At 32.7% G+C, this 23,318-nt stretch overlaps 3 protein-coding genes across 6 annotated transcripts in view; 1 reads left to right on the forward strand and 2 right to left on the reverse strand.

The window, feature by feature from the left end:
• Positions 1 to 393: 393 nt before the first annotated feature.
• LOC126739635 (protein HEXIM1) lies at positions 394 to 3,017 on the reverse strand. The gene has a single exon (XM_050445404.1). It carries the CDS (start codon positions 2,861 to 2,863, stop codon positions 2,003 to 2,005), a length of 861 nt encoding a protein of 286 aa, XP_050301361.1. The 5' UTR covers positions 2,864 to 3,017; the 3' UTR covers positions 394 to 2,002.
• A 6,355-nt stretch (positions 3,018 to 9,372) lies between these two features.
• LOC126739761 (uncharacterized) lies at positions 9,373 to 12,409 on the reverse strand. The gene is made up of 3 exons (XM_050445561.1): positions 12,406 to 12,409; positions 11,178 to 11,369; positions 9,373 to 10,190 (listed from the first exon to the last, which is right to left on the reverse strand). Exons 1-3 carry the CDS (start codon positions 12,407 to 12,409, stop codon positions 9,373 to 9,375), a joined length of 1,014 nt encoding a protein of 337 aa, XP_050301518.1.
• Positions 12,410 to 14,387: 1,978 nt separating this feature from the next.
• Positions 14,388 to 23,318, forward strand: part of LOC126739632 (transcriptional repressor p66-beta) — a 35,392-nt gene continuing 26,461 nt past the window's right edge. The window contains exons 1-4 of one of the 4 annotated variants that reach the window (XM_050445397.1): positions 14,388 to 14,501; positions 20,332 to 20,461; positions 20,521 to 20,992; positions 21,079 to 21,195. In XM_050445397.1, coding sequence (XP_050301354.1) covers positions 20,424 to 20,461; positions 20,521 to 20,992; positions 21,079 to 21,195 — 627 coding nt within the window. In that variant the 5' untranslated portion in view covers positions 14,388 to 14,501; positions 20,332 to 20,423. Of the gene's footprint in view, positions 14,502 to 14,821; positions 14,978 to 20,331; positions 20,462 to 20,520; positions 20,993 to 21,078; positions 21,196 to 23,318 lie in introns of those variants that run through there. The other 3 variants (XM_050445396.1, XM_050445398.1, XM_050445400.1) reach the window with 3 other exon arrangements.

Raw genomic sequence — 23,318 nt, forward strand, 5'->3', positions numbered from 1 at the left:
ATAAATACAGCACCCACAAAGATTAAAAACTTACACAGCATCAACTATCTGTGGTGGTGAAGTGTGTCCATTGGTATAACCTTAGAACATTGAATGTGTATTCAATGTTCAAAAGTAACAATTAAAACTAATCTAAAATTCTAGGATCTATTAAATAAAATTATTTACATTAATATTCCAAAAGAAGTGTTCTTGATGGAAAAAAAACTGAATTTCGTATAAGGGGTCTAAAATCTTTTTAACTCATTTTTTAAAAATGTTAGTGCTTAATTTTAAACAAGTTACATTTTTTGTAGACTTTATGAAAAAAATTAAAATTATAATTTATCTGCTTGCCTTCGACATCACTGGACATACTCTATACCCCAGGAATAGTGTAAATAAAACAAAATATTTAACCTACGGTAAACTTTTATTATATTATTTAACTTCCAAATATGTTAAATATAAGTACCTAACTCAAAAAAAAAAAATACAAAACAATATACCCTATAATAACTTATAATGAAAACATTCTGGTTTACCATTTTTATTTTTTCACTTAACGTAATATAAAAATTCGTATAAAACATTAAATTATATGAGATCACATTTTTATCAACAATGTACAACTTTTTTTTTGCAGTTGGGGGCCCCAAAATGTTTTCACTTCAGAGAGAAATTTTACAAAAAAAAAAATGGATTATTCTTGGAATAAATCTCATTATATATACTACAATTAGTAATTATTACAAAAAAACTTTCCATAGAATGAAAAATGCATATTTTAATTATAACTACAACTTCTTTACATATTAATATTGAAACATTTGAGTGCTATTAATAAATATTAACAAAATAAGCAGAGTGCCATTCACTAATATAATACAGGGCAATTGAGAAGAATTACTTTTATGGAATTCATTTTTTTTAGATAATTTGGTTTCACTGGTATAAATTTAAATAAGCCACATTTTTTTTGCTCATTTAACTTAATTTAAATAAACAAAAAAAAATTAAACATTCATTTTATTCCTATTTTCATTAATAATTTTTTTCTGAAAAATTAATATAGTTGCAGAGAGCACATAAAGTTAAGTGGGATTAAGGTATCCAACTTGAAATATAAAAAATAAAAAAAATCATAATAACTTGGGTGTAGCAAATTTAATATTTATTTATTTAATTAATCTCCTGTTTTAAATCACTAAATCTGTAGCATTCTCAAGTTCCAATTTAAGTCAAGTTAGAGATAAAACTGAAAATTGAAAAAGAAAGGCTTAACAATGACAAGGTAACCATTACAGCACATCTGAAATCATAAACCATTAAATACTACATTACTATATCAAGTTTTTACTACTGCTTTATAAGAATTTAATTCCAGTTGGGAGTTCACAGTAGATTTCAGTTTAGAATTAATATACCTATGCAATAATGGATTCACTAGACATTCTAATTTCTTAAATAATATTTTTGTGCTATTCTCACACTTCATTCCCTTGTTCGTATTTCTTTTCATCTGTTATAAAACAAAATAAGGATGGAAAATGATATAGAAATATTTTTTTCTGGATTAGGTATATGTTATATTGGTAATTTTATTTTATGGATTGCATTTCATTGTAACTTGGAAATTCAACTGTGAACACCAATTTTATGGTTTATGTACACCCTGGGTAAACCTTTAAATCCAAATGATAATACATTTAGAACTTAAAACCAGCATAAAACAGAAAACAATACAAATTTAAATTGATATTAATACTTCAACATTATTGAATATTGTAGAATTAAACCACAATATTTTCATAAGAAATGTTAGCATAATTTTTAGAATTACATCAATAAATACCCTGCCTTTACTGCCAGAACTGTAATCTGAGCAATCCCTGCTTTATATTTAGCAAAACATAAACTAAATAGCTTTTTTAAACACTAGTTTCCAGTTCTGTTTACATTTATGTAATTACAATTCTTGACAAAAAAAAAATCAAATACAGCACCCACAAACATTAAAAACTTACACAGCATCAACTCTCTGTGGTGGTGAAGTGTGTCCATTGGTATAACCATAGTCCTTGTTGTTTTGAATGGGACTCCGTGACCTTTCTGATCCACTACTGTTTAAGGAAGTGCTGCTAGAACTGCATGAGTCACTAGAATCTGAGTCTGAATCCTCAGAGTCTGAGTTTTCTTGGCCCTGCTCCAGCTTCTTTCGTAACAGTTCATTCTCCTGCCTCAATTGTTCCTTTTCTTTAATTTGCTTATCCAGCTCCTCTTTTAGCTTTAAAATGGATTCCTCAAGGTCTTTATTCTTCTGAGAAGTGCGGTTGTCTAAAGCAAGATACTCTTCTATAAGTTCTTGTTTTGACATGGTTTGTAACTGTTCTGTTTGAATACTCTTATACTGGTCATTAAAGTCTTGCATAAGGAATTCATCTTCATCATCTGGGGATGAGTAAAACTCTTCTCCATCAGAGTCCACACTGAAACTTGAATCTCTAGTGCGAGTGATTGAAGAAGTCGAAGCTTGATCGATGTTTTTGAGACGTTCGTCGAGCTCCTCGAACCCACCATGATCCTCAAGCAAGAACTGGTTATCATTGTGGGGCGCCTCCGGTTTTACGATTCTCGGCTTCAACATTTTTACGTGAGACTTGCGGTTCCCGTACTTTTGATAGGGGGCTTTACGTTTGGATTTCCCGCGTCTCGTACGTCGGCGTCTCGGCGCCGTCGCATCGCCGTCGATCATCTTCGCCGATTGGTCGGTAGGGTGCGTGGCGCGCGCGCCTTTCTTTTGGACGCCATCTTTCTGGGAGACAGCGTCGACCGATTTTAAAATTGCCATTTCTTCGACCGTTTTTTCACTTATTTCGTCCATTTTTCGTCGATTCGCTAACTGATCGCGGTAATAATCGTCTGTCGGGCTCACTCAGGGCTCCTCTCTGGTAACACACTAAACAACACGGCAATGCGGGAGATAAATGTACACGACTGAAGCGATTTCGCCATTTTGTGATTTTGTAAATATTTTGTTAATCGCGTGAGGGCGCTGCACTCGGCGCTCTTCTTCTTTTGTTGGGAAGGTTTTCGGTGTTGCCAGTTTTACTCTTAGAATGAATTTATACTTTTAACCGTTATTTAAGAGAATAGTGATTACAGAGAACAGACGATTCAAACGACTAGCGACAGTTCTCGATGAACTGATTTCTTTTATTTAATTATTTTTCTTATGATATGCCTCCACCTCGGCTTAAATTTATTTTGGTAAAAGTAAAATATCTTAGCCAAAAAAATTATATATTATAAGTGATTAAAGCTAAACGCACAGAACACAAATATAGGCTAAACGCTATAAGATTTTATATGACAAGGGGCGAAAGGCAATAATTTTTGACGAGTGTGACTGCAGTTTTAATCACCTGAGCTACAAAAAAGTTGGCAATTTATTTAGTTTCTGATCAGTACATATTTTTAAAGAAAAAAAATGCACCAATCACCGAAAAAAAGTATCAAAATCATCAGATCTGATTATATCTCGTCAAGCTTGGCAACACGGCTTGCGCCCGATATCATTGTGTCTTGGCATTTTGACTTTGACAGCAGCTCTCTCCCTCTCTCTCGTATGATTCTCGACTGTACCCTCTTCATTTCTCTGTTTAACAGAGGAAAAGCGTGCAGAAAGCATATGAAACTGCGGTGTTGCCAATAGTGCAGTGCTTCGACACTGCACTGTTCCATTGGTAATTTGGTATTTAGTTATTACAACTTCCTGCACGTTGTTTTAACCCACCACCTTCTTTTTCTTTTCCTTATAGTATTATTGGTAAGTAAAATGATTGCCGCACTACACTGAATGAGCTCATCCTCACTACTAGACATTTTACTTCAATAGCAATTTTTTTCAGAATGTTCGACCCAAATCAATCTATCTGTGAATGTTAGTGTTTGCAATTTTAAATAACGATCGTCCACAAATATGCTTCGTGAACTTTTTGTTAGCTAGCGATGTGTTAGCGAACATTGTTCAGGTCAGTGTGGACCCGGCATAACATAATTCCGGTTGCAGGTGCTGTACACGGTATACGTAATATGGATATTAGGCTTGAGCTAAGTCGTGAATTTGAATTCACAGGTATAACCACAGTAAACAGCTTCTCAGAAGCTGTTTACTGTGGGTATAACTGTTAACGCGATTTTCTATTCACTGTGAATCACAGAAAACAAAGGGAGGATCCTCCCTTTGAATGAATCCTCCCTTTGTTTTCTGTGCTGTGAATATAACCTGTGAACGTGAATTCACGATTGAGCGCCGGTTGGCGAGTTTGCTTATCGTGTAGTGTAATATCATGGCAGTGAAGTCGCATAATAATAAGAAAAGTATTACTATTCTGTGTTTACTGTATCGTGATTGTTTATACCCAGATACAAATATTAAGGGGGATAAAAGTAAATCAAAATTGGAGACAATATCATTGACAATGACTCATTGTTGTCATATTTGAAAAAATATATATTTCCATATAGACATTTTCAAAACTTATATCACTATGTCCTAATAAGAAATAATTGTCTTAAAAGTTTAAAATAATGATAAAAACAAACATATTTTAATATTCGACCTTTCTCAGAAATGGATAAATTAAAATATTCTATCATAATAAAAATCCAGTAAAAAAAACTAAATAAGCATGACAATATAAAATATAATATATGTACAATAAAAATAATTTATTTTGCATCTCTTAGTTTTTTTTTTTTGCATTCTTAGTTTTTGACCATATTTTGTACTATATTCACTAGATCGCTACGTAAAGTAATTAATAAATCTAAAATAAAATATAGACTTTTAAATTATAACAAACCTAAAATAACTTCTCCTTTTATATAATAAAAAAATATTAATAGCATTAAAAACTTTTTATAAAATATATAGTAATTATCCTAAAAATTTGGTATTACTAATTAAAAAAAAGTAAAATTTGAGTTTTTCTGGTACTAAGTCGACTTCGTCTCTCCGACACAAATAGTCCAGCTTTTGAAAAAAGCCTTTCACAGGGCACGGAAGTCGCAATGGCACTAAGGCGTTCTTGGGCAACTAAAGCAACATGGGGAAACATGTGCTTATTTTCTCTCCACCATTTTAATGAATCCTCTTTTCTCTGTGGTCTTTCATAGTCTAAAAATCTCTGAATTTCAACGATTGCTTTGCTAGTGGATGCACCTATTATTGGTTGGTCTTTTGCGCAGCAATTTCGTCAAATTCGGCCCATATTTCGTCATTGCTATACATAGGATCAGAAGGTATTTTAGATATCCCGTTTATTTCTTTATCTTTGTCGATGCATTGTTGAACTGAAAACTTTTCTGCAACTAGGCTTATAATATTTTTTCTTGCAATCTCTGCATTATTTTTATCCTTAAAGGCAATTTGTTTAAACCGTGGATCAAGAAATAACGCTATAGATAGACTATTGCTGTTTTCTAACTTTCCAAACCTCTCATCAAGTGATTTACCAATTTTTTTTACAATATTTTTTATACATTCTAGAAACTGTTGCTTTGCAAAATTATTATAAATTGAAATTAATCCATTGGTAAGTGGAATGACAAGTGATGCAGTTAAATATTTTTCAAACGGTTTTAAAATTTGACAAAGTTGCCGCAAAATATCCCATTCATGTGTTGTTAAATGATTAGCCGCATCCATGTTAGTTAGAGCCATTGTGGTTTTTACTGCCTCTTCTAGTAATAAAAATCTTTCCAACATAAAAAATGTGGAATTCCACCGCGGGGACACGTCCTGTAATAATTTCAATGGATTTCCACTTCCCTGCGATTTCTGATATGCTAGTAATTTAGATGTAGCCGTATGACTCCTTTTAAAATGCCCTACGATACCCTTTACCTTGGTAATTATTTCAGTTATTTTTTCTTCTTTTAAGCCATCATTCACGACAAGGTTTAGGGTATGGGCAAAATAACCAAAATGTTTCCAACCTAATTCGTTCTGAATTTCAGCTTTAATATTGGCTGCATTATCAGAAACGACCATCAGAATTTTATTTTCTACGTTCCATTCTTTAAGCACCCTTTTTAATTCAGCAGCAAGATTTATGGAAGTATGTTGAACCGATAAATTTTAGCACTCTAAAAGAAGCGAGATTGGTACAAAATTCTCGCACTGTGATAGCCATATTTATCGACGTCCAACAGTCTGTAGTAACACACAGTTTCTTAGAACTTATCAAAAGAAGACGAGTTTCGTTTCAACATTTTTCGTACATTGCAGGTATGAGTGTTCTTGATATTGTGTGTCTTGATGGTAATTCATAAGACGGATTTAAAGCTGCTACAAATTCACGGAAGGCAGGTTCCTCTACAATTCTTAATGGTTGAAAACTCTCTGTAAAAAGAGCCAGCAGCTTATCATCTATATTTTGTTTGCATTTTGGTGTTACTCTTTTAGAAATGTATGCAGAGATAGCAGTTTGACGAGGTCCTGTAACACGGCCCGAATTAGAATGCAATGGCTTTAAGGAACTAGGAACATCTGGTTGATCCACTGCTTTCATCTGTGCTTTTTGGATTTCTTGCAGCTTTGGAAATACTTGATACTGCAACACTTTCACCAGTAGTCAACTGCGACAATTGGGAGTTCTAAAAAAAATTTAAATAGTGATAAATAACATCACGTATAAACGAAAATGATAATAAATAAAACGCATCAAAGAAATTTATGAGCGTCCATTTCCGAAATATTCTCTACCTTATAAAGAATAAATTTAAATTAATTTAAGTAGGATCATCACCTCCAAAAACCTAGAATAAAAGTGGAAAATTGCACAAAAAATATGACATAATTTTCCTACCCTATTTTCTAAGTCCGATGAACACTCTTCGTTTGTAAAACCTAACGAGACTGTGGGATGCTTGATTTCCATGTGTTTTTTCAAATTTGATGTACTAGTCTTGTAGGATAATTTTGCACTACACAAATTACATTTTGCATAACTTTCGTCCAATTGAGTAAAAAAGTTCCATAAATAACTTATTTTTCTTCCTTTCGCAGGTAATGGCATATTTCAATTATAAAACTAATATTCAGTCTCTCACAAGCTAAAACTGAATTATTAATAAGAAAAAAACCATTTGGTCAAAGAATCAAGCTTACCTACTTGGGTAGCTAGTTACCACAAATAATTTATTATTTATGTGAAAACGCCTCGTTCACAATTTTGCTATTCACTTTGTACTTACTATCAAACTGTTAATAAGAAAGATACAGATAATGAAACCGATTAAAATATATTAATGTAAGAATTTAAAATATACACAGATACATAGGCACTCAATGGCTATCAATATCAATCGAATCATAAGTTAACATCTATTCCCGCCAAAATTCCTGCTATAAGCTACGATCAAAACGTGTCTCCAATTGACATAATAAATCTATCGCCCATCCGTCTCTCTCGTTTCTCCCCACAAATCCCATCGGATAGACGATGGGAATCGGATAGTCTGTTTAACGACGGCCAATCGCTGATGCGAGATCGGGCGCGGACGAATACGATTGAATGTGGAAAGTTGTCATCAAGTCGTGAATGTGATTTTTTATTCACAGTGAATGATTCACAGGTAGTGAAATTTTACTCAACCCTAATGGATATATGTGTTGCTAGAGGAGCGTATTGATTACTCTTTTCACTTTTCAGTTGCTTGTGTTTACACAACGGTTTTAAGACGAGGTTTTAAAGTTGACGTTAACCAGCTGTTTTTTATTTTCAACCTAAATAATTTATTGATAAATATTTGAGGAGATTGAGTAAAAATATATTTGATAAAAGAATATAATTCTTTAAAGTTTGCGAAAACACCATAAGGCACACCACAACAAAATCAAAGCGACAATTTTTTCTCCCTGTCTCTGTTTTCAAATTTTTATTAGTTGGCAGCACTGAAAATTAATGCGATCTTCTCCCGTAAACCCGGAACCTTCATGCGCACTACAGCGGGATCATCCACATGTTTAAATCGTTTTACAATAATGCGAACTAGGAACGCTTTAACGATTTACGGGTGTCTACACGTGCGTTTTATATTAATTCGCATTTCGCTAAGGCGCATTAACGGTATTAATGTGTAAACATGGTATTTGGTGAGTGCTTACATGAGAAGATTAAGACAGGGACTCCACCTTAAGATTAAATAGATTTTTACCATAACCAACCTAGGAATTAAAAAAAAATATTGGAAGAGCTGACTAGTTAAACCGGTTTACGATCGCTAAAGCGGTTTATGGGTATTCATACATAAGAATTATCTTAAACCCATTTTTACTAAACCACTTTAAGCTGCTCGTATAAACTTGGTGCATGATAGTGTTGGGACAAACCTGCTATTTTCCTATAGCAAATGCTTTTGCTAATGCGAATCAAAAATAGCAGTCGAAAATAGCTGCTATTTAATAGCAGGTGCTATTTGAGTTTTATTCGATACGTACATGTCGTACATAGCTAGTCATAGCTGTAAACAGTGTAAACTTTAAACTGTTAAATTTTAAACTGTAAAATACTGTAAAAAGTTATGAGCGAATTTGCAAAAGGAACAATTATTATAAACTATAAACAGACCGAGTGGACAAAGAAACATCGCTAAAAGCTTTTATTTTTATTCCTTAATTTTTAAAATATTAAAAGCCGACTTCTTTCCGATAACGCCATCGCCGAAGCCGCACCATAAAGATAAAAAATGGGTGAAAAAACCGATGGGTGTCGCCACTCGTGGCAGGTCGCAGTCTAAATATTAGTGCCGCTGTCGCTGTGCCGCTGCAACCAACGAGACACCAGACAATCAGCTGTCGAAGCGCCTGCTAGCAGACGAGGTGCCTGCTTACAAAAATTCAGTTGCTATTTTAATAGCAGCGATTCTTAGGCTAAGCGCGCACTGGCGATTTATTGTCGTGCGACTTCTAGTCGCAATCGCAAATATTTTCGAGTACAAAAAATTTGGGCGCGCACAGCGAGTAATAAATCGCAATATTAGTGTATTTTCGAAATGCATTTTGTTGAAACAACTTCTGTAGTAGCTCTGCTATTGCGTAATACCGCCAGAAAGCAACGTAAAAAAAAGTACTGGGTGCATTTTATTGTTAGTCAAAGGTTAATTAAAGGACAATTTTACAAAATACATTCTAGTTTGGTAGAGCATCCCAAAAAATTTTTTCAATATTATCGGCTAATTGTGAACAGTTTTAGTACACTGCTTCAATTAATAGGGCTAAATATAACGTATAAAAATATTACATGGAGGCAGGCAATACCACCTGAAGAGCGACTAGCAGTATTTTAAGGTAAATAAGAACAATCGCAAAGTAATTTATTCCTTTTAGTTTATTAATACATTATGATTACAAGTCATATAATTCGCTATCATAATCTCTTGATGACTCAAAATTATTCGAAAATTCCGAATAGTAGGTTGGAGGGAAGAGTTTTTATCAGATTGGTTGGAAAACTGAGGCGAACTTGCTGGCAAACTTACAGATGTTGTATTGGAAAATTGAGGCGAAGCTGCTGGCAAACGTACAGAGGTTTGATGCTGCATATTATGTGGGCCTGGATGGAAGTACTGATGGAAGTTAGTTTGTGTTGATGGCCCAGGCTGTGTATAGAATTTTGCATTTCTCATCACATTTAGTATTTCAATTTTGGCAAAATGTTTTTGCTCGTCGTTTAGTTTGGTCAACATAGGAATTAACATAAGAGCAAAGTTTTTATCCTCTGAAACTTCCTCCGTTTGTTTTTCCTTTAAAATCTCTAATAACGAAGCCTCATATGTGGATATTTGATGAGAAAATTTGCTGGAAAGACTGCGTGGTTTCCTCTGTGCAGGTTTTGCAGAGGGTAAAGAACGTGGAGTCTCCTCGTTGTTGTTCCTGGGACCTCCATGATCGTTTGAAAGCTCTCCATCATCGTTTCTGGGTCCTTTATTATGGTCTAACAGTTCTTCCTTATCGCCTGGAGGCCCTACATTGCCACTTGTTGTCCTGGGTTGTTGGTGAGGAAGTAAAAATAGCAATGCGTCGAAGTAGATGTATTTACGACGTTTTTTCGCAGGCTCACCAGATTTGATTTTTTTCTGAGCAGCAAGCTCTCTCGCAAAACAGTCTTTCAGATTCTTCCACTTTTTTTGAACTTCTTTCCCTGTAACAAAAAAAAATTGTAACTAATTATATACCTTTTATTTCAGGTATCTGGCAACCGGAAATAGCTTTAACTCTTTGCATTTCGAATTCCTGTTAGGAGCTACAACAGTTTGAGAAATTGTTAAAGATACCTGTCATCAATTATGGGAAGTTTTGCAACCTTTTTACATGTCCGAAAAATCTGAAGAGGACTGGATAACTATTTACAAGGAATTTTATTACCGTACTAATTTTCCGAATTGTATCGGGGCCGTTAACGGTAAACATATAAGAATGAAGCAACCAGAGACAACAGGCTCAGAGTTTTACAATTATAAGAATTTTTTCTCAACAGTACTTCTTGCCATGGTTGATGCCGATTATTGTTTCATTTCAATAGATGTGGGATCCTAAGGTGGACACAGTGATTCCAATATATTTAAAAATTCAAATTTTGGCCGAAGACTAATAAGTTACCAATTAAACATTCCTAACCCACAAACATTACCTCACGATGAAAAAGGAAAGTGTATACCTTTTGTCATTGTCGGGGATGAGGCATTCGCTTTAACACAACAGATTTCCAAACTATATCCTAGAAGAAACCTCACACCAAAACAACGAGTTTATAACTATCGATTAACCCGTGCTCGGCGGATGGTAGAATGTACATTTGGAATTATGAGCAATAAGTGGCGAATTTTCCATCGTCCCTTAGATGTCGGAATAGAATTTTCTGACGAAATCATTAAAGCGTGCTGCGTTTTACATAATTTTGTAAGAAAACACGATGGTATAAAATTTCACGAGGAATCATACGAATGCCTTTTACAGTCCATTCGACCTGCTGGAACAAGAGCTAATACATCGGGTATGCAAGTACGAGAATATTTTGCAAATTATTTTACCTCTCCGCAAGGTTCAGTTGCTTGGCAATATGACAAAATTTAATGCACATTTTCTAAAATTTGTATTATTTAAAGTAATAAAAATATAATCTACCTACCTCTGTCTTTTCTTTCTGCACCTGATAGTTCATGCCATTTTGGTATTACATTTGCGCATACTTCTGTACATAATTTCTCTTTCGCATTTCTATCGCTGTATTCTTTCACTTCTTTATTATACAGCGCTGGTCTTTTTTTCCACTTCCACAATAATTCTTTCAGTATCAAGAACGATGTGGGTCGTTTCTTCACTGTTAGACATGATTTTTTATTAATATCAAATATTTCACACCCAAAATTAAATATATTATATATGTATTACTAATCACAACTGAAAACAGGGAAAACGTCGGACGGTTCCAACATGGGCGAAGTTAGAGCCTCAAAACTGGGGGGGCTAAAGCCCCCATCCAGGGGCAGAGTTACACGAAGAGGTGAGGGGGTGGCCATCAAAGAAATGTCCGCCGGAGGTAACAAATTTTTTGGTGGGCACCTTCATTTTCACTTATAAGTCGTTAAAATTATTAAAAAAAAAGAATAGTCTTAAACAGCTTCTATTCTAATTTGCTGTACTATATACATAATATCATGAATTTCTTTTACTTTTATTTTCATATTAGGTTTCATCCAAGGAACACGTTTCTGAATTTTATTGCAATATCCATAATGTATGAACTATTCTGTATATGTATTGGAGTATATTGAATACACAGCAAAAGTCAAAAGTCGCTAGTTTTTTAAAAAAATTTAAACTTTCAAGAAAAATTTCAAAGTTCAAAATAATATCATTTTAATATCTAATTGTCGGACTTAATTAATTTAGACAAAGTTAAACACGACGTTTCGGTTGGTAAGTATCTCCAACCATTATTATATTAAAATCTTATATTAAGTGTAAACTAACAGTTTACACTTAATATGGTATTCAGTTTTTATGGTAACGGTTGGAGATACTTACCAACCAAAACGTTGTGTTTAACTTTGTTTAAATTAATGACAATGCAAATTCGACAATTAGATATTACTTCTCCATTGTCTGCCACCTTCAAAACCAATATCATTTTAATAAAACGCAATAATTCTTCAAAAATAGTAAAAGCAAAATTTATTAAAAATGTCCTTAAATGAAATGAAATCCAATAAAATTATCTTATAACTACTCTAATAAAACTTTTCGATTTCCTTTTTTTAAAAACTCTTTTAAAATTTCATCTGGCGACAATGACTTTGTTAGACCACTTTCAATACTAAGAGTGGTTAGTGCTAAAGAATTAAATCGATCCTGACCCATCGTTGACCTAAACCAATTTATAATTCTTCTCATTGAGAAAGAGCGTTCGCAGGACGCTAAAGAAATTGGCAAAACTAATGCTATTTGCATAAGGGTATATGCATTTGGAAAAGTCTCTTTTCTTAATACATCTTTAATATCAGAAATGGTAATGTTGTGGCTCTGGCTTTTATTTATGCAATTCCCAATAACGGTCCTTTCAGCTTTTAATAGCTCCCTATCGATTAAAAAGGTATCTCAGATTTAGCTAATTTCTGACTTTCGAAAGAAAATCTTATTTTTAGATGATTTATTATATTGTCGAGAGACCTATTATAAATTGAAATTAGCCAAAACTTTTGTGCCTCATTTTTTATCAAAGGTGAATTTAAGAACGTTTCTTCGTGTACTGCGGAAGTGGAAGCTTCAACCACATATTCTTTAAGTCTTATACTTTCTGTTTTTTTACGTTTTAAACAATTTTTTTGGGGGGGCTAATTTCATTTTAAAGGGGGCTAAGCCCCCCCAAGCCCCCCCCCCTAACTTCGCCCATGGGTTCCAATCGAACGAAAATCCTACTGCTAAATAATCGCAATGCGTGCACGTCCCTACGAGTCGGTATGCTTCATTCAAAACAGCGATAGTCGCGTCGCTGCTAAAATAGGACTGGTTCTATTATTTAGTCGCAGCAATTATTTTGTCGCAGAATGCGTGCATGTTCATTAAACTGTTAATGCTTCATTTTAGCGACTAAAAGTCGCACGATAATAAATCGCTAGTGCGCGCTTAGCCTTAAAGTCATAGCAGATAGCAGTTGCTACTAAACCAAATAGCAGTGAAAAAGTAGCAGACTGCTAAATAGCAACCCAACACTAGTGCATGATACTAAAATATATCAGACCAACAAAACGGATACACCATACCCGTTCATTCTGATCTGGCTTTTAAGAAAAAAACTCGACAATTTGGCGGCACGCGTTCCTGGTTCAAACAAAAATTACATTGTTGATTTTTATTTCACTGGGAATTCACCATTGTTGCTTATTGCTTAAAACGTGACAAGTGCGAAATTTTCGATGGACTTGTTAAAAGGAAAATTATTTTCATAATTGCGTCCTATACCCTATAGCTATAAAAAAGTAGCAGGATCTTTGGTTTTAATTAAATAAAACACTATAATTATTATTGCGTTCGGTTCACTACTGGCACTACTGCGGTGTTTAAGGAAAAGTACATAGATTAATACTTCTTAGGTAAGAAACTCAACCAATAGAACACTGAACCTCGATCGATTGACTGTGGCGCCCTCTGAATGACGAGGAGTAGTACTAACCCGACGTGAAAATGGGTTTGTGACGTCACAAAAGCGGCTAATTTAAAATTTGATTATGGCGCCATAATTTAAATTTCGCTCTATTATACCGCGCGCTTAAAATTAGTGGGAAATGCGAGGTTTTTTCAGAAATTATAGTACGCAAATAAAAAAAGTCCAAGCTTTCAAGGCTGCTTTCTGGGAAATTAATAACAACCAGAAAAACATATTTTTTCATATCTCGGTTTTTCCTGATTTCCCTTAAATCCTGCACAAGTAGACAACGTGTTAAATCCTCACGTTGCATAACAAAAACTTTGTTTACACGTCAGTTCTGGTCTTCCATCCTTCTTCCGTCAATAGACGGATATAAGAAACGGGATAAAGAACGACAATACAAACGGCAACGACATACGTCATTGGAAAAAGAAACAGGGCGAAAAAAATGTCGTATGTAAACGCGTGTCGTAACCGATCTCGGCAGACAGACGTCCCGCGCCATATTGAATTCAATCAGTCTCTGTTGATTTTTTTGACCGGGGTGAAGTGGTGGCATCCCTGTTCGTACAATTTCGCGAAATAAATAAAAACAATCCCGTTTTACGAGAAGTGTTTGTAACATAAACATTTTCCAGGTTTAAATCCCGTGCTGGAACGGATCGGTCCATTTAATTCACACCGATATTTCGATATTTCCTTTTATTTCCCCCCAGTTCGATATGTGTATGTGTGTATGTACTCGAGATAATCGATTGTCAACGCGAGGTTTTAGATTACAATTTCGGTTTTAATTGACCTAAGGTGGGTTTTGTTCGTTACGGTTTTGATATGCCTTGTGGGGTGTCGTTATAAGCGGAATTTCGTGTAGATTTTTGAGAGCCTATTGTTTTTTTGCATATAATTTCCCTATAAATTGGTAACAAATCCAATTTAATTGCTTATTAATTATTATGGTAATTGATTATTAGAGGCCATTCACTTTATACGCGATGCTCCCCACGAGTCTGGACAAGACTTATGCGTTACGTTTTGTTTCATGGTAATTTTATTTCAGTGTTAATTAAAATGTTTAATGAGGTGTCATTTTATGATTTAGCACTTGTAGTTTTTATGTTTGTTTTCTAATTTTGGAATTCCATTTTATGACATTATTGTCAAAATTAGTTTTTATTTTTTGTAACATTACAGCAGTCAGCAGCTCAAAGGCCAATTTAATAAGAATAATATTGCTGTAAGATATACAATAACTTAAAAATACATAAAGAAATAAAGAATTGGTAAGGGCTATCTTCAATCATTTTTGTAAAACTTACTCAATCTGCTAATATCTAAATTAGAAGCATACATATTAAAATAGTGGCACATTATGTAAATTGACAAGTTGTTATAAATATTTGTCTTTTATTAAAAGTTTTTTTCTATCTTGAACTTCCATCAATGACAAAGAATTGAAATGTTGCAAGGTTATCATATATCCTAGCAACATGTCCCTAAGAGAATAAATTTTTTTTGTTAACATCATATAAAAGGTGTTACAGATTATATGTACTGTAACACCCTAAGAATGTTACAGAATAAGATGCTAATCCTTTAGAAAAGTTCAAATAAAGTTATGTCCTAAACTCCTTAACTTTTGAGCTACAGAGTATGGTGCAGATGGTGGAAACTTTAAACAGCTAATTTAAACTATTTTCATTTTTGTTCACATATTGGTCATTTATTTGTTTTAATTGCATTTAATGTTTGTACTTAATAAAATGAATAAATTTAATTTTTTTTTTACTAATAAATTGAACATGTATTAAAATGGTTTTCCTTTTTTTCCACAGTAATTGCATTTTGGCAAAAAAGTCAACAAATCAAATTTTTCCCTAAAATGAATAAGGATTATAAGAATTGTTTATATTTTATGGAAAAGCAGTGGCATACATAATATTTTTCAACAATATTAGTCTACATTCCTGTACAGATGCCACTGGTTAAACAATAAAAAATCTGCTGCATTAAAAAAATGGCTGTAGATATTCACAGGGTGCATGCTAAATTTCATAAACATATTTAGGAAGTTATTAAAGTTATGATGAAGAAATGATTTTTTTCTTAAGCCCTCATTTGTTTGTTTATATATGTAACTAGTCTCAGTCCGATTTTACCAATTTGAGCTTAATTTCTATCCTTGATTTGTATCATGTAGTGTTGTTCTCTGCTTCTTATTTGTTCTTTTTATTAGTGAATACACAAGTGGATCTGATGATGCCTAGTATGGGTGAAACAAGTCATCTGACTTTAATTTAATAAATTTGAGACCTGTGACTTGGAGTTTGTTTCACTACTATTTAGTTCACAGTCTCTTTGAGAAAAAATGGACTATTTCTTGGAACCAGAAAAGTTGCTAAACAATAGAATGTATGTCTAAAAAACATTGAACAATAAATCTTAAAACTTTTAATCTATTTGAATTTTATGTGATAAAAAAATACTCTTGTGTAGGAAGATAGTCTTAGTATGTACTTTTATTTAAATTATTTTTGAAAAACTTTTAATTATTGTTTTGTTTTAACATGATTTTTAATATTCTATGATTTTTTTTTTAAATCGCATAAAGCAAATAGAGTGAGAACTTTCAACCCATGTAAGAAGTGCTTAAATTAGTCTAAAGGAAAAGTTTCTGTAGACTTTGCTCTCTTCATGTATGAGGTTAGATTATTTCTTTGAGATATCATAATATTAGTCTGTTATCTTTTTACTTCTTTTATATTAATGAATTACACAGTATTATTTTCTTTTTTCTAAGGAATGATTTTTTTTTTTTTAATTATTTAAACAATTAAAATGTTTAAGCATAAAGTAAACACATGGTTCAGACAATCAATTGGGCTTGTAACTATTTTGTAAAAAAAGAGAATTAGGGTTACATTTTATGGTATTACCACCACAAGACAACAACAATCTCTAACAAACAATTTATCCATTGCTATAGGGTCTTTAATGAGACTTAAAGACACATATATGTAAATCTTTATAATGTGTTTCATGTGAACTTTAACAATTATCTTAAAAATTATTAAATAATTACCCAGAAATAATTCCACTTACTAGTCTTACTACCCAGTAGCAAAGCTTTCATTAAACATTAATTGTAGCAAAAATTAATACTAAACCACTGACATTGAAGAAATTATGGCCTAAAAAAAGCAAGAACAAAAAGACCTGCATCTATTTTCCATAAAACATTGTTGAAATAAAAGAAGTTTATTTATTTGAGTTATACATAAAAATACATCAACAATTAAGTCATTAATCTTATAAGATGGCTTAAAAACATCATAAAAAATGTGTAATAGAAAAATCAAAAGTTAAACCTAGATAAAAAACTAATTATAAATTTTGATAATCAATGGTGAATAAAATATGATCGCCTAAAACAGTTCCTTACATGTATTTAAAAATCATGTTTTTTTTTAAATAACTTTTGATAATTTTATGAAATTTTAGTATGATCATTAATATACAATATTTTATTAATATAGTTTGGATTAGCTTTAAATTTTTTTGGAAGTTTTTGTACCTTGCCCAAATTTTGTTTTGTGGTAATCGTTAAAAAAATGTAATATTAAGACTTTTTTATTATTATTTGGGCATCTGTTTGATCAAATATCTGGTTGTGTTGATTTATTTGTAGATTCCAGTGTGTTGAAATTAAAATTTTTAAGTCATGGGTCTTTAAAAATACTTTTACAGGGCTCCAATTTTCCACCACTTTTGTTTTTTGCTATCAATGGTATGGTTTGCAATATTAAAAATGCAAAGAAATTATTTGCCAACAATTTGAAATATTAGCTCTAATAACTTCATATTAAATATCAGTAAGTGTGCTTGTGTGTCAGTAACACTAAATGGGGAGCCCATGATTTTTAATTATAACTTAAATTGTGAACAACTTCTAAGAGTACTCCAACAGAAGGATCTAACTATATACTGGACACATTTATATATTAAGAATCTCTGGATTAATTACTAGAACGACCTAGGAGCTAAGTGTTGAAGTAAGCTTTTATCTTTTTTATGGTTTGGTTTTGCCAATCTTTGAATATGGGTCTATTATTTGGTTCCCCCAATACAGTGCCTGGATTGCAATGATTAAAGAGTTGGAAGTTTGGTACATATCCGAGAGAGGCTGTAATAATGATCATTTGTTAGGAATTTTTGATAGACTGTCTCTGAGTAAAAGAAGAAATAAAATACATTCTTAGTATTAGTGCTTTGAACAGAATGAATACTCACCATTCAAAAGTATTTTACTTGGCTTATCTACAGTAGTGGCCAAAAGTAGATAGGCAAAGTATTATTTTCATATAATTGTTTAAAGATTTACCCACAGGTCCCCTAGATTTTAAATTATTGTTATTTGTAAGGCGGTCTATAAAAAGCTATCAATAAATTTCAGTTAAATATTTTGCTTGCTATCAGATAAAGCAATAATATAAATATAGCTGGTCAAAAGTAGATAGACAAAAACAATTTTGAAATTTTTTTTTTGTCTAGATATTTTTAAAACAAAATTAGTATAGTATTGCTTCTCTTTAACTCAAGGTGCAACATGCCACGCGGAATTAGATTCTCTCTTGATTTAAGACAACGTATTATTAATGCATATCGCGCGGGTGATCGTCAAATTGATATTGCTCGTAGATTTGATGTTAAAAGAAAAGCTGTTTGGGCAATTATCAAAAGATATGAAAGGACAGGATCATTAGAGCCAAAAAATAAATCTGGTCGACCAAAAAAAATGGACATTAGAGCTGTACGCAAATTATAACAAATTAGCCACAATAACCCTTTCATGACTTCTCGTCAAATTCAGATAGAATTACAGGCTCTAGGTATTTGTAATGTGTCCTCAAGGACTGTAAGAGGAAGGTTGGTAGAAGAGAATCTATTTGCATGTAGGTCAGCAAAAAAACCATTGCTTTCAAAAAAGAATCGCTTAGCCCGATTGTAATTTGCCAGTCAGCATATACACTGGACAAAGCATGAATGGAAACGTGTTTGCTGGAGCGACGAATCGAAGTTTAATTCCGATGGAATTTAATATGTTAGACGTCCTTCTGGCCAGCGTTTGAATCCCAAGTACACAAAACCCACAGTTAAGCATGGAGGTGGATCAGTGATGGTTTGGGGTTGCTTCTCAGGTTATGGAATGGGCCCGTTACATCGCATAGAGGGCATAATGGACAGGTTTATGTACAGTGATATTCTCAGAGATGTTATGTTGCCCTATGTTGAAGACAATTTACCATTGAGATTCCAATTCCAGCAAGATAATGACCCGAAGCATTCCTCCAAAATTTGGAAGCAATTTTTCGAAGAAGAAAAAATACCAGTTTTAAAATGGCCATTCCAGTCACCTGATCTTAATCCCATCGAAAATTTATGGGAAATTGTAGATCGTGATATTAGGGATACAAACTATTCAGATAAAGGTGAATTATCCAAACGGTTGCAACAGAAATGGAAAAATATTGGTTTTTAACTCATAGACAATCTTATTGAATCAATGCCATGTAGATGTCAGGCTGTAATAGACAATAATGGGTATTTTACAAAATACTAATATTGTAGATGTTTTAGTTTGTAATTAAAAAAAAATACTTCGAAAAAAAGAGTTTTGGTTATTTTTTAAATTTGTCTATCTACTTTTGTCCAGTGTATATTTAGTTATGTCTTATTATTTAGCAAATTAGGTGATTGTTTCTAAAGAATGTTTTATTATTTTAATACATGTTTATGTTGCCCATAATATACTTAAATATCTTTATTATAGAATTTTAATTTCCTTTGATTTTTTTAAAAAACCATTTGTCTATCTACTTTTGGCCATTACTGCCTTTATAATAGTCATCCCATTTATAAACTTTATGAATCTTTTAACCTGTATGCTTCCAATATTGATATTGATTCAGCTAGTTCGAATCAGTTTAAGGCAATAATACTAAATAAACTGCAACAGAACTGACCAGTAATATGTCAGGTATTTATTGTTGTATTTTATTGGCCTAAGTAATTTTTGCATTATTATTGTGCATTTTAGTTTTTTTTTCTATTTATTTCATAAGTACATTTTATGGTCTCTTAAATTAGTATCTCTATAAGTGGCTTTATACCTAGCTGTTACATATATATGTAGGAAATCAATAAATAAATTAATTTCTTTCTAATATACTTGACATGACTCTACATGATCTGGCCATTCAAGATTCTTTTCAATGACCACTACAAGATATTTTGTTTTGTCACATAATATCATAAAGTCTTTGATCTTAAGTTAAAATGTAATGAATAATATTATAGCCTTTTTTAAATAATACTTTTAAAGGGGTGAGAAAAACTAACACCCATATATCTTGTTGAAAATGCGTCGACAAGAACACTAATGGCTTAATAATTTAATAAAATGTTCTTCCAGATTAATTCTAGTTATTTTGTGAAGTGGTAAATAGACAGATAATACCACCATTCAACACTCTGAATTTAATCCCTTTCTCTTATTTTCAGTTGTAATTGCATTTGTTTCAAAGAATATGCATTTATATTTGAAAAAAGTTTTAGGTCATATTCTTCTTAATTGCAGGTTCAAGATGTTGTTTTACGCAATTGGGTACCAATCAGTCCAAGACCAAAACTAGAATACCAAAAATTTTGCAGATTTCCATTTTACCTAATATGGAAGTGGATGAAGCTGTTGTGGACCTGAGTATTGGGTAGGTCATAAAATTTTATACCCTTTATCAGAATTTGAAAAAAAAACTATTTTGTTCAGAAGTGTACCCCATCCACTAAGACCGAACGCTTCAAACAATTACGACACAGGCCAAATAATTCAACAATCCATATCGACCATGGTAAACTCCAGGCGGATATTGAGACCTAGAACTGAACCAAGACGGTATGTGGAGTCTCCAGATGCTCTCATCAATGGTTCTTTAGGTAGACTGAATGGGCGGAATGGCGTGGAGTTTGATAGTGACTCCAGTGAAGGAGAGATGCCCCCACTACCACCGCCAATTAAAGAGCTGAGCCCTGACGAACTGAAACAGAGAGATAGAGGTCTGAGAAGGTTAAGAGAAGAACTGAGGGCCGAGGAGATGAAACTGGTGCTGTTAAAAAAACTGAAGCAATCGCAACAACTGAAGGAGAATGTCGCGGTCCAGTTGCCCCCCGGAGTGCCTCCCTCTGCTCTGCCACCAGCTGGTTTGCCCAGTGGACTGAGTATCACTCCTACTATTGTTAAGGTGAGGTAACGTATGAAAAGTTAATTTATATTTCAAACGGTTTTTAAGGAAATGTGATTTTATATGAAAGAGTTATTGTCTTGCAGCTTCCCTCAAGTAATGGTAAGAATGTGACTCCCCAAGCTGCGCATACCAGGCATCCTTTAACTCCTAATTCGGTTCCTAAAAATGTGCCCTCTGGGGTACCATCACTTTTAAGAGGGGTAAGTCTTTTATCCGTTCGATTTTACATATTTAATGTGGTTTTTTTATACGGTAGGAAACTGAGTGTTTTTTCTGAAACTTATTTTGGTGTTGATTGTCAATGATTTTTTTTTGTTATTGGGGTCACGCAGGTTGAACAAGTCTGTTAAAAAAATGGTGCCTCATAATCAAACTGTTCCTTTAGTTTATAACAATTATATTTGCTATGCTTTCAATAGTTTTTTTAAAATTTTCATTGATAGTCCTGTACTTCGTTCTGGTGTACGTTTCATAGTGGCTAGGCTTAATGCTAGACATCCCCTAACATTCTTTCTGCCAAGGCCTCATACTAACATCCTGTTGAAATCGCCACTATATACAATATGCGCTATATTTAATCGGATCTGTCACATGTGTGATATAAATTTCTCTCTGGTTCATGTGATTGTCGATATCTTTGTTGGATCATTACTCTTGGGATTAGGACCCATGTGTTTAAGTTATAGTTAGTAGGTATATTGCAGTTAATTTAATTTAATTTTGTTGAATAGGTGATTATCTTGTTAAACTTTTATAATTGGGTTTTTATATCATATTAATAGTTATTTGTTCTAATTTTTTGGATAACTTTTGAGATTGTGACTTTACTTTTTTTCCTTTCTTTTCATTCTCTTAGGTTTGTTTTGTGTTTTTTTTCCTGTAAACTATATTTTTCATTGTTTTGCAACTGTTTCCTGTTATTGGGCAAGTTGCCTGTTGGAAATAAAGGCTTATTATTATTATTATTATTAACAGTTATATACAAGGTGCCATTTAAGTACTTGAAACAATGATCACATGTTTTTTTGTTTTATTTATTTATTTATAATGCATCAACAGCAAAAAGGCCAATTACAGATACAATACTAATAACTAATATTACAATTCAAAGAGTACTAAAAATGTAAGTAATAATAAATACTAATGAAAGCAAATCATATAGCTACACAGTCAAAATGACCCAATCATCTAGGAAAAAAATACAAATAAATAATGCAAAGTATAGCTCTCAAAGCCTGCATCTGAGAACCAAACAATCTGTTATTTACAAGTTTTGTGAATCCATCCAAGCTAATTAAATCCAAACCTAAGTCACTTGCATAAATATTAAAAAAGTTGCACTTTTGATAGATTGGTGAACCATTAATAATGTTTGTCCTGGGAAAGTCCAAGTTAAAAGTCTTTCTTTTTCTAGTGCTACCAATATTGACAAAGAATGGAAGCATTGAAAGTATTTCTGGAGAATTAATTTTATTGGTTAAAATCATATAAATAAATACAAGTCAAATCCTGGTGTGACAATTTTCCAAAAAAAGCCTATTAAACTCTCTCTAATTATAGCTTTAATTCAGATTTTAGAATTTACGTTGCACACGTTCTATAGTTTTAGTCCATTTTTCATATTGTGGAGACCTTTCAATGAAACCATACTCCAGCACTGGCAACACCAGACTATAAAACAATTTTAGACAACACTCAATGCTAAAACCCTTAGTGGATCTGATAATAAATCCCTTTTTTTATTAACCAATTCAATAATGTTATCTGTAAATGCCAGTTTACAGTCTACTATAACACCCAAGTCTTTTTCATACTTACAGTTCTGTAATTGTGTACCATTAATACTGTAAGTATTTTTAATTACATTTTTATTAGGTTAAAGACACAGAGCAGCACTTTTTTCATTACAACTAAAGTAATTCAAATTACACCAATCCATCCTTCAACTTATTTCTATGTACATTTTAAAGTCAGCAAAACATAAGGTGTTTGACCTAAAGAGCTTAACATGACATTTATAGTAATTAGAAACAGCAGAGGAGCCAAATTGACGCCTTGGGGAACCCCAATGGTGCTAGTATAAACATTAGATTTAGCATCCTTGACTTCAACATATTGCGGCCTATCATTTAAATAGGAGATAAGTAATTTAATTAAAATATTTGTCACATTACTTTTATAGAGAGAATACTACTAGCTGACGATGCCTTAGTTTATCAAAAGCCTGCTCTATATCAGTATAAACTTTATCAACTTGTTTTCTTTTGTCATAAGCATTGTGTACATACTGGTAAAATGTTATTAAGTTAGTTAATGTTGATTT

This window comes from Anthonomus grandis, chromosome 8 (assembly GCF_022605725.1).
Source record: "Anthonomus grandis grandis chromosome 8, icAntGran1.3, whole genome shotgun sequence".
Classification (NCBI taxonomy): domain Eukaryota; kingdom Metazoa; phylum Arthropoda; class Insecta; order Coleoptera; family Curculionidae; genus Anthonomus; species Anthonomus grandis.